The 17,930-nt window shown below is 41.8% G+C and overlaps 1 protein-coding gene across 2 annotated transcripts; it reads right to left on the bottom strand.

Moving 5' to 3' along the window:
• Positions 1-10,162: 10,162 nt before the first annotated feature.
• LOC111981993 (amphoterin-induced protein 2) lies at positions 10,163-16,508 on the bottom strand. Of its 2 annotated transcripts, XM_024013503.2 has the most exons (3): positions 16,300-16,508; positions 15,997-16,118; positions 10,163-15,197 (listed from the first exon to the last, which is right to left on the bottom strand). In XM_024013503.2, exon 3 carries the CDS (start codon positions 15,106-15,108, stop codon positions 13,585-13,587), a length of 1,524 nt encoding a protein of 507 aa, XP_023869271.1. In that variant the 5' UTR covers positions 15,109-15,197; positions 15,997-16,118; positions 16,300-16,508; the 3' UTR covers positions 10,163-13,584. The 2 variants fall into 2 exon arrangements, with proteins under 2 accessions (XP_023869271.1, XP_070305880.1); XM_070449779.1 differs by having other exon boundaries at positions 15,997-16,508.
• Positions 16,509-17,930: the final 1,422 nt, after the last annotated feature.

Below are 17,930 nucleotides of genomic sequence, written 5' to 3'. Positions count from 1 at the left end.
TATCCTTCCAAGTTGTGTGTGTCACATCTGTCATCAACACAGTTGTGACTGACTAACAGATGACTTTCTGCTTATTCTGGTGTACATGCTGTTGTGTACATCATCTGACCCCAGAATGACTGGGTTTTCTCATGTGATTGGTTGTCGTAAAATTTATGTATCACGGCCCATTGTTTTTGTACCCTAGTCATTAAAATGTTAATGGTTCTGGAAGTTTCAAAACGTGTTCATTTGTAAGATCAAGCACAAACAAAACCTACCAGAGCTATAAAGCCGTCATTTTTGTGTCTTACTCTTTTGGCAACGGGATTGAATAAATGCTTGTTGTATGTTGATATGCCCTCTATGGTTAGAGCAGGTTGTGGTTTAGGTCAGCATCTGGACAAAAGGAAACAAATAGTCTCTTCAGCTAACCCTATAAGTTCAGCTGTGAGGCTACAGGTCAGTATTTGTACTTTTATTTTCTCATCAAAACGATGGGCTAAGAGTATCTGCTGGGTGGGATATTTCTGTAGTATAGTCATCCTCACCTAATTCTCCTTGGACGGTAGACAATCGGCAGAATATTTTGCACTAACGGAAGATAGGATGAACGGAACCCCCAACAATATCCTCCCTCTTCTCTATTTCTGGGTAATAATTATCTTTCATGGAGGGAAAAATGCTATCTGTTCTACGTCCATTGAGCCATGATGACACTTCTGTACTGTGGTGTATAGAATATTAAATTCAACAGCTAGCTGTCTCTGGGTCAGAATTAGGTCACATACATGTCTGTCCTCTAACTGTTTCTAAGTCCATTGAGGATGTCTTGTATGTTTACGGTCTAACCATGACGGGGGGGCAACAGTAAGTGTCAGTACTCTGAAGGTCATGACTAGTTGGGGGTCATGTACTCTGAAAATACCACAGGTGAATGTTTACTGTTTTGCAGAAGTGGCAAATCTTGTCACAACATAAGGGCACCATAGGAATGTATAAATATAGTTGTTTGTCAAATGACCCTTGAACTAGTTTTCACCATGTCACTATTCACAACACTTTGTACCTTATCAACATGGCGGTTCAGGTGGAATAGGCCTAACTGTCAATACAGAGTTATGTTTAGAGTGAAAATCATAATCCCTATTATCCAATTAGATAAGGCATATATAGCTGTTGTTATGACTGCATGTAGGCACACTGTACCAGCCTCTTTAGAGACTAACCCTTCGGAGGCCTCTGCTGTGCCTCAATGACCAGTCTGGGCGCTCAATGCCAAGGTCAACTGCATAATTTCAAAATTCTTCCGCTCCTTCTACCCTCTCTTTAATTGTTGAGGTCGTTATGTAAAACCCATTATGTAATCTATTTTTCAGACGGTCCCTGTTCTCTAATATGGAAGGGGTCAGGGGGTTGCATCCCTCTGTTGACGTTCACATAGCTATGATAAGAGCCCAGCTAATCTCCTGCTGTTGGGCTTCATTCACAAGGCATCCAAACGAATGGTCAGGTCAGATTGGACGAGAACTGCAAAAATACACGTGTCCAACAGAACTGTCCACAACATGTAGCAACACGTGCCAGTCCACTTTCCACATCATGACCGCCAGTAATGTGCCGATCCACACTGCAACCAACCGACGCATGAAACTGTAGACGTGTCTGTTGAAACCAGACCCGGCTCACTTTCTTACTATTTATTTGTTGTTATGAAGGACATAACAGGTGTCTCATCATACCATAAGAGGCTACATTTGTTTTGAAGCTTTATAAACGTATATTAAAGAGTCTAATGTTATGTAGAGCATTATGATCCTCTATGTCATGCTCATAAAGGCTTTATGAATGCTACATTATCACCACTCAGAGGTGAAGTTCACTACACCGCTGGATCACAGTCAATACACACTTCATGGACTAGAACGTGATGGACAAAACTACTAGCATGTGCTGGGATCTGAGGACAACCGATTGGCCTTCCCACATGGTCATACAGTGAGTATAGAAAACATTAAGAACACCTGCTCTTTCCATGACATAGACTGACCAGGTGAATCCAGGTGCAAGCTAAGATCCCTTATTGATGTCACTTGTTAAATCCACTTCAAATCAGTGTAGATGAAAGGGAGGAGACAGGTTAAAGAAGGATTTTTAAGCCTTGTGACAATTGAGACATGGATTGTATCCAAGGGTGAATGGGCAAAATGTAAGTTCCAGGCGCACCGGTTTGTGTCAACAACTGCAACGCTGCTGGGTTTTTCACACTCAACAGTTTCCCGTGTGTGTCAAGAATGGTCCACCACCCAAAGGACATCCAGCCCACTTTACGCAACTCTGGGAAGAATTGGAGTCAACATGGGCCAGCATCCCTGTGGAACGCTTTCGACACCTTGTAGAGTCCATGCCCTGACAAATTGAGGCTGTTCTGAGGGCAAAAAGGTAGGGAGGGGGCAAAAAACAAGTGTGAAGGTGACAATCCCCAAAATGAGATTAATGTGTAGGCCTACTGGCTTCACACAACTTACTGGCATGCGAGTGTCTCACAGAAATGCTATTGACACAATCATGTGACTGTTACAAGTGTGTTCTAATGTACCACCAGGGTAGAGGGGAGAATTTTATGCACCCTTCTTGATCAGCAGAAAAATAGTCACTACTTCATGAACTAGCACACCTGATTGAACGGACCAATGGCGTGTTACTTTAAATCAGGACAACTAGATCAGGAATAGATCAAAACAGTTACATTAGCCAGGGGTACTTGAGAAGAGGTTTGGGAAAGACTGCTAACTTTAACTCCTAGAAGAGGCCTTTGGCATAGGCTACAGTGGCTGTGTGAGCGTGCTGGCACTAAATGGCTTTCACAAAACTGAATGAACAGCTATCTAACATTTCCCTGCCTAACTTAATTGGATATTGTGGGCAGATTTGGAGAGAGTTCCTCAGTGAGATAAGAGGTATTCCGTTCTGGGAGTTTTTATGCTGTGTCACTGAGCAAGAATGCGCCTCAAGCTTGCACAAACCAGGACTTTGTGTAATGAGCATCATGTGCCTGTTGTTTTCATAAATTCAATTGCGCTAATTTAACAAACAGCACTGGAGTTTGGGAGGCTTCAGTGGTGGTTGAGTGGAGTCAGGGACTGCAGATTACATGCTTTTAGCGGCATCTGTGTTCAGCTCATTGTACGGGCGGGCGACCACCTGTACCCTCCATGTCCATTAGCTTCCCATCAACATTATATTTTTGGACTTGACCCTGTGACCCCCAAGCAGATCACAACAGGAGCCATTCCCAAAGCCCCTGCACCTTTGGTTCAAAAAGCAATCCACCAACATTCCTGGGTTTAATAAAAAATCTAAAAACAAAGCCAGAATCTTAGCAATACATTCAATTGTAGTTTTCAAACGGTCTCCGGTGGCGAACGTTAAAACAAACTTTCCACTCACTCAAACTATTTAACGTCAGAGTCTAATTCAAGGACTCCAGCAGTATGTTCTACCTGGAATGCAAACCCAGTGACCTCCTCCTGGGTTCACCTTTCCTTCCCTCTGACGAACAGGTCTTATTATTTACCTCTGTGTAAATACAGGATACAGGACGGGTATTTTCTGTCCCAATGGGTTCAAAGTCTTTCTTCATGATCATAACATGATGTCTGATGTGGACAAAGATTTAGGAAGTTGCCCGTTTGTCTACTTTTAAACCATAGGAGTTACAAACACCTCTACATACAGTAATAACACTAAACTGACACGGCCCACAGGAAGTGAGCATGCACACACTCATAAATACATACAAGTACTTGAAACCAGTTCCATCACGAGTGAGATGTTATAAAAATAAGGAACTATCAAATACTAAGAATTTGCCTATAGTTTAATAGTGACTGGCTTTGATACAACAGTGGATCTTATTCCTCGCAAAGATCCATACAGAATTGTAAGTAAGTAGCCTTGCACGAAGCTTGGCTTGTGTGAGCCAGAATGGCTAATAGGCTCCTGCCTCTATCTCCTGTTTCTGTAGTGTGAGGCAGCTTGATGTAGAAGTACACCCCTGGAAAGGACGCTAGTCTATCGCAGGGCCTTACCCTCAATCTATCTCCTTAATGCTTAGTGCCAAGCAGGTCCCACTTTTACAGTCTTTAGTATAACTCGGCCYGGGATCAAACTCCCAACCGTCCTTAATCAGGGCAGCAGGTAGCTTAGCGGTTAAGAGTGTTAGGCCAGTAACCGAAAGGCCGCTGATTCAAGTCCCAGAGCCGACTAAGTGAAAAATCTGTCGATGTGCCCTTGAGCAAGGCACTTAACCCTAATTGCTCCTGCAAGTGGCTCTGGATAAGAGCGTCTGCTAAATGACAAAAATGTCAATCTCAGGGCTGACACTAACCACAAGGTCACAGAGTTGGTATACAGAATGGACTCATCGTGTATCTGTGTCAATTCTCAGAATGTGAATACATTGTATGAGTATACTTGTGTTACGGACGTCCTTCAATTTTTCCTTTCACAACTTTGTCCAGCTCTTATCATCTGATCCGTGTTCATTTCTTAGTATTTTCTGTGTCATGAAGATAGCAACAGACAACATGAGTAAAAAGTTACATACATAAAAATGTTCAGAACATGTTACAAGTAGCAGGATGTTGGATGTATGCTGATTTGGTGTTTGGTGGTAAAGTTTACGATCAACAATTTGAAACTAACGACTATTTTCCTTTGGTCGTGGTAAACGATTTGGTTTCTGTAATGGCAATCATTAGCAACCATGAACAGAGATTATCACAAATACGGACTGTCTTGTGATGCTGTAACTGGCTTGCATCTCAATATGTACAACCRCCTCTTGGCCCCAAAATAGCAATCTGTAATAGTGTTACTAATGTAGCACTGAATTGGTAAGGCATCTGACTTCTTGTAAATGCTTGTTTATGTCTCCGGCTTACAGTTGGCTACATTAATATTTGGAATCTGAAATGTTGACTCAAATAACCTTTTTTAACCTGATTAACTGTGCTAGGCTGGACCATTTACTGGAAGCGTGCATGTCACAGGTGAGTGAAGTTACAGATCAGAAAGCTTGTCAGTCATTCTTGATTGTACAGTACAGAGTATAAAAGCTTGCTCCCATTCAAAGTAGTGTACACACATCCAACCAGTTACAGTTACACAGGCACAGAGTTACAAAAACAAGGCCTTGGAAAATATGCTTGACATTTAGGCGGTAAGAATTAGAAAGCTACTTCTGAAGAAAATAATGGCTCCTTAGGTCTTGCCAAGCAAACGACCTTCTGAGAGAGACAGGGAACCAGTTAAGAAATGTCAAAAGGCAGAATGCCATGGAAATCACTTGCTGCGTTGACACAATGTGAGTAATTTTCTAAGAACGCTCATGTTCTCCAACTCAACATTAAATGATCACTGACGTATGGGAACTATGTCACCGTCACAGCCTGCGCTTGAACTGCACATACAACACTGAGATCTACTGTAGCAAATCCCTGATTTCTACAATGTGCAGAGTGAGATAGTAGATCTATGAAGTTTACTAGCTCCATCGAGTGGTTACTCACAACCATTACACTATTCTAATGAAGCTGCTGCGCTGCCTATCTTGTGTTATGATAATGGTAATTTAGAATCAAATAAAAAAAAGTGTTTTGATGTTGAAATAAAACTGATGAAAAATGTTTTATTAAACACATTCTCTTTCTGCACAGAATGTGGTTTAAGTGTACACAGTAAACTTCAAAATACCAATTYTGATCCAACAGGGCTTTCACCCTGGTCCTGAAGAAAGGTGGTAGGATGACAAACCATTACCATCTCATCCATTTAAGTTAGGAATTATAACTTGTCCTGAAATGTATTTGATGTTACCCTCTGGCCTGAATCGACTTGAAATAGAATGCTCTTCAATTTTCATAAAGTTGGTATACAAATATATTTACAGTACATATGGCATTGTATTGCCATTACCCAATTGCTATTCGTTATTACCCAATAATAGCTGTAACTCAAACACTAATGTTGTTGTGGTGTGTAGCCTACTATTTACAGTGCTTGTTGCATTTATATGTTGTAAGGAATAAGCCTAACAGTACATCTCAGTTAAAGCATGAGGGCACCATTTCTCTACTGTACTAGGCTATGAATAAAACGCATGTCACCAGAGGTGTAAAGTACCAGAAAATACCCAATGTTACCACATTATTTCCTATCAAATACCAGGTAAATACCAGTCAAAACAGCAGTGGTGGATAAAGTACTCAATTGTCATACTTGAATAAATGTCAAGCTAAGCTGCCTGCCACCCAGGACATCTACACCAGGCGGAGGAAGGCCCTAAAAATTGTCAAAGACCCCAGCCACCCCAGTCATAGACTGTTCTCTCTACTACTTCATGGCAAGCAGTACAGGAGTGCCAAGTCTAGGACAAAAAGGCTTCTCAACAGTTTTTACCCCCAAGCCATAAGACTCCTGAACAGGTAATCAAATGGCTACCCGGACTATTTGCATTGTGTGCCCCCCCAACCCCTCTTTTTACACTGCTGCTACTCTCTGTTTATCATATTTGCACAGTCACTAACTATACATTCATGTACATACTACCTCAATTGGCCGACCAACCAGTGCTCCCGCACATTGGCTAACCGGGCTATCTGCATTGTGTCCCACCCACCACCCGACAACCCCTCTTTTACGCTACTGCTACTCTCTGTTCATCATATATGCATAGTCACTTTAACCATATCTACATGTACATACTACCTCAAATCAGCCTGACTAACCGGTGTCTGTATGTAGCCTCGCTACTTTTACAGCCTCGCTACTGTATATAGCCTGTTTTTTTACTGTTGTTTTATTTCTTTACCTACCTATTGTTCACCTAATACCTTTTTTGCACTATTGGTTAGAGCCTGTAAGTAAGCATTTCACTGTAAGGTGAAATGTAGTATTCAGTTGTATCCTGTTGTATTCAGCGCATGTGACAAATAAACTTTGATTTGATTTGAGATAGCTTAATAGAAAATTACTCAAGTTAAAGGGAAAGTCACCCAGTACAATAGTACTTGAGTAAAAGTATTTGGTTTTAAATATACTTAAGTATCAAAAGTAAATGTAATTGCTAAAATATACAATACTTAAGTATCAAAAGTAAAAGTATAAATAATTTAAAATTCCTTATATTATGCAAACCAGACTGTACCTTATGTTTTTTTAATTTACTTACAGAGAGCCAGGGGCACACTCCAACACTCAGACATAATTTCCAAACAAAGCATGTGTGTTTAGTGACTCCGCCAGAGGCAGAAGGATGACCAGGGATGTTCTCTTGATAAGTGCGTGAATTAGACCATTTTCCTGTTCTGCTAAACATTCAAAATGTAACAAGTACTTTTGGGTTTCAGGGAAAATATATGGAGTAAAAAGTGAAAGTAGTCAAAAATATAAATAGTAAAGTACAGATACCCCCAAAAACGACTAAAGTAGAACTTTACACCACTGCAAAACAGTACTGTTAATTTTTTGTGCTACAGAGAAAATATGCCTACTGTACACATACAGAAGGTAGAATCATTGAGATATGATGCACTCATTACTCAAGCGCTAATAATTCATTGATATCAACAGGAAATGTGTCATTTCAGATTTGCATATCTCAAGTTGGGATTGAATAGTACACTAAACAGTGTGACATGACAGAGTTACACAGGAGTGTAAAACCTTCCCAGTATGAACAAAACAGAGACGGAGAGAGCAAACCACCCATAGGGCATACACTGGTTGAATCAACGTTGTTTCCACGTCATTTCAATGAAATTAGGTTGAACCAACGTGGAATAGACAATGAATAGATGTCTGTGCCCAGTGGGCATTGTAAAGGGCAAACTTTCATATCGTAGACATCAAGAAACCCAGTTCTGTTAAGAGGAGCTCAGGTAGGTCACACCACAGACATGCATTAGCTGAAAATAGAGAAAGGGGGAGTGTTCTATGAAATGGAATGTACTGGATATTCGGAAGTGTTGTCAATTCACTCTTTTCTAGTGCTTTAATAGAATGGAAATTCAGTGGTAGTTATTTTCATGGGCGCAACTTTGGTTTTAGAAGTGGGGGGGACACAACTTTTTTTTTTAAATCCAGTCAGACACACTCTCCAAACAGCCTACCCGACCGCTCGCAGGTGTCTGCATGGTCCTAAAGCACACCATTGCCTCGTTTTGTATCACATTCCAATGACAAACCTGGGGGGGACAAAAATGCAATTTCAGAATGTGAGGAAAGCATGTCCCCCTCCCCCAGTGAAAGTTGCACCCCTGAATATTTTGAATGATAAAACATTTTAAATTGCCTTGAAATGAAACGTAGGTATTCTGGAATAACTACCTTCTCTGTTATATGCATTTGGGCTCCAGATGCGTTTGGGCTCCAGATCCACCTAGACTCAAGTAAGCTTTATGCAGAAACAGCACTCCAAAGTTATTTTCAGTTTCTGTGAATGGAAATTACATCACTTGTAATTCTTAGAAATGCACCACTAATATATTTAGATTACATAACATCAGTGCTTTCCCAGGAAGATTGCGTCAAATGGGCTTCCAACAACTATTTCAATGATTCAATAATTGTTTTATTTAACTAGGCAAGTCAGTTAAGAACAAATTCTTATTTACAATGACGACTCCCGAATGGCGCGCTGCATCTGAGTGCTAGAGGCGTCACTACAGATCCTGGTTCGATTCCAGGCTGTATCACAACCGTACCACGCTGGACCAATTGCGTGCCGCCTTATGGGACTCCCGATCACGGCCAGTTGTGATACAGCCCGGGTTCAAACCCGGGTCTGTAGTGATGCCTCTAGCACTGTGATGCAGGGCCTTAGGCTGCTGCGCCACTCGAGAGGCCATTCATACGTTTCCTCTGGAAATATTTCCTCCTTCACAATTTAATATTTCTGTTTTCTATCAATTACTTTATAAGGACATTTACTCCAAGCATATGAAGTGTCAGTGACTCAACGCGTCAGTTTTCAATTTTCTGTTCACTTACTTATGGTTACAAAGCTAATGTGCTGCTACACTGCTAATGTTGAGAACCTTAACATTGGACTGACTGAGGGAAAAGTTGGCTTCAACAGTTACATGTATTACTTAGTTATTACATATTAACACTTACAAATCACCTGTCAACATGCCAATTTAACACATGTATGTGTTGTAACGCGTGTATGTATTTAACAAAATATATATTTTTTTGTGTGTGTGATTGTAGTATATCATACAAATATGCTAATAGATCTCACAGGCTCATCATAGCATCCAGTCATTGACCAATAGGCTCACATACTAAACATCTCTGAGTTGTCATTATTACAGAAGCCAGGCCTAAAGTCCGTGTGGTGGTAGCTCCCTGCCATTGCTGGCAAAATGTTCCTTTTTCTTCTTAGGAGAAGAAAGCCCAGACATGAATTGTTGTTTTCACATCAATTTGCGGACAATGTGTTTTTTAGGGAGAATTTCAAAACCAAAAACGACACAGTTGAGCATATAGTACCATATGGCCATACTGTGCTCTAATCTAAACTATGTAATTGCATGAGAAAATAATTTGTGAGTTGCTGTACACAAATGCTCGCCTTGTCTTGCCCCTTCATCAATGATATAACTGTCATGGAGGTGAAGTTTCATCCTACATGTTCCTCTAACTGCCCTACAGTTATGGTAATGACAGCCAAGAGATCCGTTGTTGACATGGATTTCCTGTTAGTTAGCGAGACAGCACAATCTAAAATCAGATACAACGCCCGGGATCCCTGTGGCTTCAAGCATCAAATCAAGAGTTGTTTGTTCTGTTCCTACAGTACAAACAGACTACAACACACAAAAGCATGAATGTCGTTTTTGTAAAGATCCTCATTTCCTTTGTTGGCTGAAAGGACTTTTGAAAGCATTGTTAAAAGATACATCGGATGTAGCCTCATTTTTTAATGGGACCACATTTCCATATAATAACTTTTCTTTTCATCTACTTTATGGGTGGTTTGTGGCGTAGCTTATTGATGACCATTCCCCTGTCACATGGACGGCAAATGAGCTGAGCTTTCCTTAACGTGGCAATGTCAATGACCAAACAAACACTTTGCATTTAGTGAGCAAGAAATCCTCACAACTCTCTCAAACGTTGTTCTATTCCATGATTTAACATTTAATTAATTCATACCTCGAAATATTGCAATATATTTGATAACATTTTGCCATGTTAGGAGACTGACAACTTTTGCATACATTCTGTGACAAATGAGAACAGCGTTACCAAGATTAATTAAACAAAAATCCTTCAGGTACATAGACAATTTTCATGACAAGTTTGATTCAAAACCTTTCTATATAATGCAAGCCTGGCAGCTTGGGAATGAGCTTGGCAATGGCAAAACATACTTAGCACACAGGAAATGCAACTATTCCTACCTGGAGAGTCAAGGACAAGACCATTGGTGAAAGGGCACAGGTCATGGTTGTAAAAACTAGGGCTCAGATACTGTAGCTACTAGCTAGAGGTGAGAAAATACCCAGGACATTATTAAAGGGGAGGACTGAGTCTTGGGAAATGGTAGTTTAAGTTCAATTTTACAAAACATTCTATAAAAAACTGAATGAAATACTATGAGTAGACTGAAAGCAGCTCCTAGTCCCTCATTGTTTGCAGATCCCATGAAACTGGATAGGTGTTAACAATATGGCGGAAGCTCTCCAAAGCCCATTGAAAAGACTAGATGGTGCCYTCACCATTATTGCTTACATATATCCAGCTCCTTCAGATCTGTAAACACAGAAGGAATAGGGGCTAGGGGTTCAGATCAAACGTGTACAGTTGAAGTCGGAAGTTTACATACACCTTAGCCAAATATTTTTCAACTCAGTTTCATAATTCCTGACATTTAATCCTAGTAAGAATTCCCTGTCTTAGGTCAGTTAGGATCACCACTTTATAATAAGAATGTGAAATGTCAGAATAATAGTAGAGAGAATGATTTAATTCAGCTTTTATTTCTTTCATCACATTCCCAGTGGGTCAGAAGTTTCCATACACTCAATTAATATTTGGTAGCATTGCCTTTAAAATGGTTTAACTTGGGTCAAAGGTTACGGGTAGCCTTCCACAAGCTTCCCACAATGAATTGGGTGAATTTTGGCCCATTCCTCCTGACAGAGCTGGTGTAACTGAGTCAGGTTTGTAGGCGTCCTTGCTTGCACACGCTTTTTCAGTTCTGCCCACACATTTTCTATAGGATTGAGGTCAGGGCTTTGTGATGGCCACTCCAATACCTTGACTTTGTTGTCCTTAAGCCATTTTGCCACAACTTTGGAAGTATGCTTGGGATCATTGCCCATTTGGAAGACCCATTTGCGACCAAGCTTTAACTTCCTGACTGATGTCTTGAGATCTTGCTTCAATATCCACATACTTTTCCATCTTCATGATGCCATCTATTTTGTGAAGTGCACCAGTCCCTCCTGCAGCAAAGCACCCCCACAACATGAAGCTGCCACCCCCGTGCTTCACGATTGGGATGGTGTTCTTCGGCTTGCAAGCTTCCCCCTTTTTCCTCCAAACATAACAATGGTCATTATGGCCAAACGGTTCTATTTTTGTTTCAGAGGACATTTCTCCAAAAAGTACGATCTTTGTCCCAATGTGCAGTTGCAAACCGTAGTCTGGCTTTTTTATTGTGGTTTGGAGCAGTGGCTTCTTCCTTGCTGAGCGGCCTTTCAGGTTATGTTGATGAACCAGACTTGTGGAGGTCTACAATTTATTTTCTGAGGTCTTGGCTAATTTCTTTTGATTTTCCCATGATGTCAAGCAAAGAGGCACTGAGTTTGAAGGTAAGCCTTGAAATATATCCACAGGTACACCTCAAATTGACTCATATTATGTCAATTAGCCTAGCAGAGGCTTCTAAAGCCATGACAACATTTTCTGGGATTTTCCAAGCTGTTTAAAGGCACAGTCAACTTAGTGTATGTAAACTTCTGACCCACTGGAATTGTGATACAGTGAATTATAAGTGAAATAATCTGTCTGTAAACAATAGTTGGAAAAATTAGTCATGCACAAAGTAGATGTCCTAACCAACTTGCCAAACTATAGTTTGTTAACAAGAAATTTGTGGAGTGGTTGAAAAACYAGTTTTATTGACTCCAACCTAAGTGTATGTAAACTTCAGACTTCAACTGTATGTCCCGTACATAGAACTTTTATGAGGGCCTGATTCCACAATTGAGCTAGAGTTCTCTGCACTAGACAACACAGCCTTAAAAACAGTTACAGCTTTTAGTTAATCAGATTCCTTCGTCAGATGAAACCTAYTGATTGGAACTATCRTGGTACTACATGTCTGTACAAGTCACATTTAGCTGTGATAGAATATTATACTGTGATCACGTAATACTCACAACACAGTTTGTAAAAATAACAACAAAAACATGGAACTCTGGGCTTTGTCTATAAACATGTAGGTTTGGTACAGTGACCATTCAATTTGACTTGCCAAGTCACATCTGGATGCCAGTTACCTTGTCATCGGTGGGAATGGGAACCTACAGTAGTTAAATATGTCCCCTAGAGAACTGTCAGTGGCGGGGGGGGGGAATCTCAGCAATCAATTCCTGTACACTCCATCACCTCTAAGGACATGAAAATGCGTTGTAAAGCTTTATTCCATTACAGCCTAACGCTAATATAAAATTAAGTGATTTCTTTCTAAAAATGGTGTCTGCAAGATATAGCAGGTCTCTTGCACTGTTTCGAGATCATTGTCAGATAAAAAAAAGCCTACTCATCTGAAATGCATATATACTTAAATGAAGACACAACATTGAGACAATGAAATTTAGTTCTTCTAAATGAATGTCAATATCCAAGTTACTTCAATATATTAATAGCAGCAGTAACATATCAGTCCCTTCCTCACCTTGAAAAACTCTATTCACAGTCACACCTGCAAAAATAACTGAGAACAACAATAGTATATAGGTCATGGGAGGCTTGGGGCTAGAGCTGGCTAGTTCCCAGACACTGATCAGGGTCGACTGACATCTTTGTCTGAATGCATCCATTCAACCTGCATATAATACATTACGAATACATTTACAGTGTTCGCCCTGTTATGATCATTCATAATAGAGCATGGCACCTTATGACAGACTAGGAACCTGCAAGTAAGCATTTGGATGGACAGTGTATACCATGTGCATCCTGTAATAACAATATAGATCCATGAATGCCTACATAATGCATTTCACACAGGTGGTTCACAGAATGTATTTTGTTTGGAACRATTTCTTTATCTGCAAGTTCATGTGTATAAAACTTTGACAAAGAAACCAACTACRGTTTCCATATCTGTCCACACAGTAGGTATAACATAAAAAAGCAGTCTGATCACTTGTGAAATAAAGGGTGTTATAACTACTTCCATGTATGGATTCTCAATGCGAGGTTTCAATATTTGACATTTTGAGAAACATGTTACAAACAGTCCAATTTGCATGGTGTAGTCTAGTGAAAGCCTGGTGGGGCTTTAAGGACAGACCCTGAATACTACGCAACGTGTTCTTCGAGGACCTGCTCCAAGGCCCTGCTTCCATTCTTCAAAATGCCCTCTGTGGCTGCAGCGTCCATTACTGGGTGCTTGGCACTGCATTTGTGGGGGTGCTCGTCCTCCGTTTCGAGGAAGGCCACCCTCTTTCCACCGGTGACCCTTCTGTCTGCGAGCTCCACCTCTCTGGGGACTGCACAGAGGAGCATGGCTCGCCCGCCGCACCCACCAACTCCCCCGGCCTTTCCACCATGGCAACGGCAGGGAGTGAGGTACAGGTAGAGGAGCACCAGGACGATGCTGACCACACAGGACGCCAGCGTGGTAAAGGCCGTGTTAAAATGCTCCCCGCCGCTGCTACGTTCCTCCCCGCTCTTGCCCGGTCCGCTGGGGTTACCTACGGAGACGGTGACCTCCAAAGTCTCGTTGGAGCGCCGGTGTCGACCGCGGACTGCCACGCATGAGTAAGTCCCTGAATCCCCACAGAGAGCCCCTCGGATCTCCAGCGTACCGTTGGTGAGGACCGTGAGGCGGCTGCTCTGATCGTCTGTTACGCCCAGTGCCGGGGATCCATCGCCTGGGGTCACCCAGAACACCACCACCCCTTCCTGGAAGGGGAGAGAAACGCCAGGGCACGGCACCATAAGCCAATCGCCTGGCTCTGCCTGGTAAGACACTTCTACAGTTCCATGGAACACACCCTGAGGGCTGCCAGAACAATTCAGCCACTCCTCCTGACCCAGACTGCATGGATACTCCTCCCTGAAGTCTAGTAGGGGACGGTACTGCCTCCTCTCCCAGTACTCAAGCATGGCGCGCAGGGCACAGTCGCACACCAACGGGTTCCCCTGCAAGTAGATGCCACCCTGCTGCCAGGTGGCCAGAGAYAGTAGGCTCTGCACGGGCACCTGCCTCACCATGTTCATCGACAGATCCAGGAAACGCAGGTGTGGCAGAGCCACATTTCGCTGGTAGAGCTCCAGGGGGAAGGCAGTCAGTCTGTTCCCGCCCAGATACAGCCTTTCCAGGCTGCTCAGCCCCTGGAAGGCTCCCGCCATGGTCTGACTGATGCGGTTTCCAAACAGAAGCAGCACTTCCAGTTCCCCGAGCCCATGGAAGGCAGATGCATTGAGCCGAGACAGCCCATTGGACGAGAGGTCCAGGTGGCGAAGGTGAGGGGTGGGGGCAAAGGCGTCCGGTGCCAGATGGATAATGGCGTTTCGGCTGAGGACCAGTACGGTCAGCCTGTCCAAACGCCGGTCTGACCAATCCAAGAGCAGAGCAGAGAGGACATTGTGGCTGAGGTCCAATCGGGTGACATAGCCAGGGAGGTCAGGGGGAACGGTTGACAGATTGCGACCACTGCAGGAGATGATGTCGCTAGCACACATGCAGGGTGGTGGGCAGGCGGCCGTGAACGTCATACGGGACAGACACATGGACAGGAGGAATGCCAAGGTAACCCTAAAGCCATGTAAGTGCCCGTCAATGGACACACACAGCGGTTGTGGCACAACGGGACACATTCTACAGTTTGAGGGATGAGTCTCAGGTTGTTGGTGAAGAAGTTGCAAACATCTTATGAGCCACTCTTAAGCGTTCCATTCAAAAAGAGCTGAGAGAGAGGAGAGAGAGAGACACACAGAAAGATGGGTATTGGCATCCAATACTGTCATATGACAGTTATTAACTTGTTTTCTCTGCAAAATAACCTTAATGCTAGAGTCCTTAATTAAAACAATAAAAAAGCGGCCATCCCACCTCTGTTTTGGTAAAAAAAAACTGAGGGATGGACATGGAGAAATGTAACCACTCAAATTTATAGACATAATGGATCGTCAGTCCTTGCATCCACAGCTCTATCATAATTATAGTTTTAACCATGTTGAGGCTTTACAACAGGGATGCCCAACCCTCTTCCTGAAGATCTACCTTCCTGTGGGTTCTCAGTCCAACCCTAATTTAACACACCTGATTCTACTAAATTAGCTGCTCAACAAGACCTTAATTAGCTGAATCAGATATGCTAAATTAGGGTTGGACTGAAAACCTACTGGACAGTTGATCTCCAGGAAAAGGGTTGGGCAGCCCTGCTTTACAGTGTTTGTTTACATTTACAAACATTGTAGTAAAATTTGTTGACATTTTGGGTTCTTATGGGGTTAGGTGAACTAAACCCATGATGCATTAGTTATTAAATTAGATAACCATCTGGATTATGCTCTTTTAGTTGACTATTTACAGTSGAATAGCTCGAACCACCATGTAGTTTAGAACTACTAGTGAAACTGTTATTTTACCAGCTGAAAATTAGGCTATAAGTGAATAGATCGAGTCTCACTGAAAAGACTCCCAGAGAGCTGCCAAACAAAAGAAAAGGTTCAAGCAATAGAACGTTTAACATAACCACTTACATTTCCAAACGATGAAGATCCTCACAATAATGCGACATCGTTTTCTTCGTATTGTGACCATAACCAATGAACGTATTTCGTTCTCCTCTGGAACTGTTCTCATCTCACAGAAGATGCGTAGGCTATATTTCGTAAAAGAAAAATATATTATATCCAATACTTCATACAATAAAATACACTTTCAAGCAGAATGCCACATGATTGCGCACTTCAAACGCGGCGTTGTCATCTCTAAACAGACTTCAAAAGCGTCCGAATGAAAGCAGAGCTTTTAGGACTCAGGAAGCGTGTTGTTCAGTTCACCTTTTTGTGGTAGCGGTTGCGCACAAAATACATATGGCACATCGATAGTAGACTTAGGCTATTAAATCAATTAGGCGACTTGTTTCCTCGTGTCCCCGACAAATACAAGCGTTGCTTGTTTCACTCAAATGTTGTGCACCAATTTGTTTACATCCCTATAAGTGAGCATTTCTCATTTGCCAAGATAATCTATCCCCCTGACAGGTGTGGCATATCAAGACGCTGATTAAACAGCACGATCATTAAACAGGTGCACCTTGTGCTGGGGACAGTAAAAGGCCACTAAAATGATTTGTCACACAACACAATGCCACAGATGTCTCAAGTTGAGGGAGCATGCAATTGGCATGCTCTCTGTAGTAATGTCCAACAGAGCTGTTGCCAGAGAATTGGATGTTAATTTCTCTACCATAAGACGCCCAGTCATTTTAGAGAATTTGGCAGTACATCCAACAGGCCTCACAACCGCAGACCAGGTGTAACTCAAAAACTAATTCTGATTGGCTGCGCCTGGCTTCCCTGTGGGTGGACATGGCTCCCAAGTGGGTGGGCCTACGCCCTCCCAGGCCCATCCATGGCTGCGCCCCTGCCCAGTTATGTGAAATCCATAGATTAGGGCCTAATGAATTTTTTTCAATTGACTGATTTCATTCTATGAACTGTAACTCAGTAAAATCATAGAAATTGTTGCATGTTGGGTTTATATTTTTGGTCAATATAGATAGGCTAACCTACCCCGGTAGAAGATTATGGCATAGGGTTTCACACATGTGTGTTAAAATCCATTTAATCAGTTTTATTTAGAAATTATTTAGTAAGTAATACTGAAAAGCTAAGTCTAGTTGTCTTATTTTAACGATTTAAATAAAATATGGGGGGATGGTGTTGCACGTCACCATTAATACCCGCACTATGAGGAGATTTGATGTAAAGTCCTTTTTAACTCACCTGCACATTCATTTGATTTGTTCTTTCTTTGTTGCTCCTTTTCCATACAATCCATTATGTACCATTACACTAAATATGATTTGAATAATGCAAGATCTTAAATCCCAGAAGTCTTTAAAATGACATTCCGGAGCAAAAGGTTTTCAATAGTGTTTTTAATTAATAAAAAAAAGATTAATTGGAATATAATATTGGAATGAAATATAAATAATATTAAATAACATTGGAATATAACATTTAKWAACAGTAACTTAACTAATTAACTCAGTGTAACAATGTGGCAACTCTCTTATGTTCTGCTATTGCACAATTCTAATTTGTACATGTAGGTCACAAATAAAGCTATCCCTAGTAAAATTGGAGCACAACTCATGAGCCCACCTCCTGCACTGCTCGCACCTAATCCAGTCCCCACCTGTGACTGAAAACAGTGGGAGAGATGCCAATTGAAAAGCTCTCTCTTAGCTATCTACGTTTTTTCTAGCTATATGACATAAAATGCTGTGTAAAATAGCTAAAAGGCTATAAAGTTGAATTAACAGTAAAGCTATCAGTCACTAGCGGAAACATTTAGAACTGAAATTAAGTTAGTTACATCTGCTCCTGCAACGCCCTCTACTGCTCATCCTGTGTCTCCTTGACCTCTCCTTCACCACTCCCCCAGTACTCTCTCCTGCTCCCTC

The sequence above is a fragment of the Salvelinus sp. IW2-2015 genome, linkage group LG3 (genome assembly GCF_002910315.2).
Source record: "Salvelinus sp. IW2-2015 linkage group LG3, ASM291031v2, whole genome shotgun sequence".
In the NCBI taxonomy this organism is placed as follows: domain Eukaryota; kingdom Metazoa; phylum Chordata; class Actinopteri; order Salmoniformes; family Salmonidae; genus Salvelinus; species Salvelinus sp. IW2-2015.
Note: the sequence above shows the minus strand (reverse complement) of the source record. Positions and strands in the feature narration are given on the sequence as shown.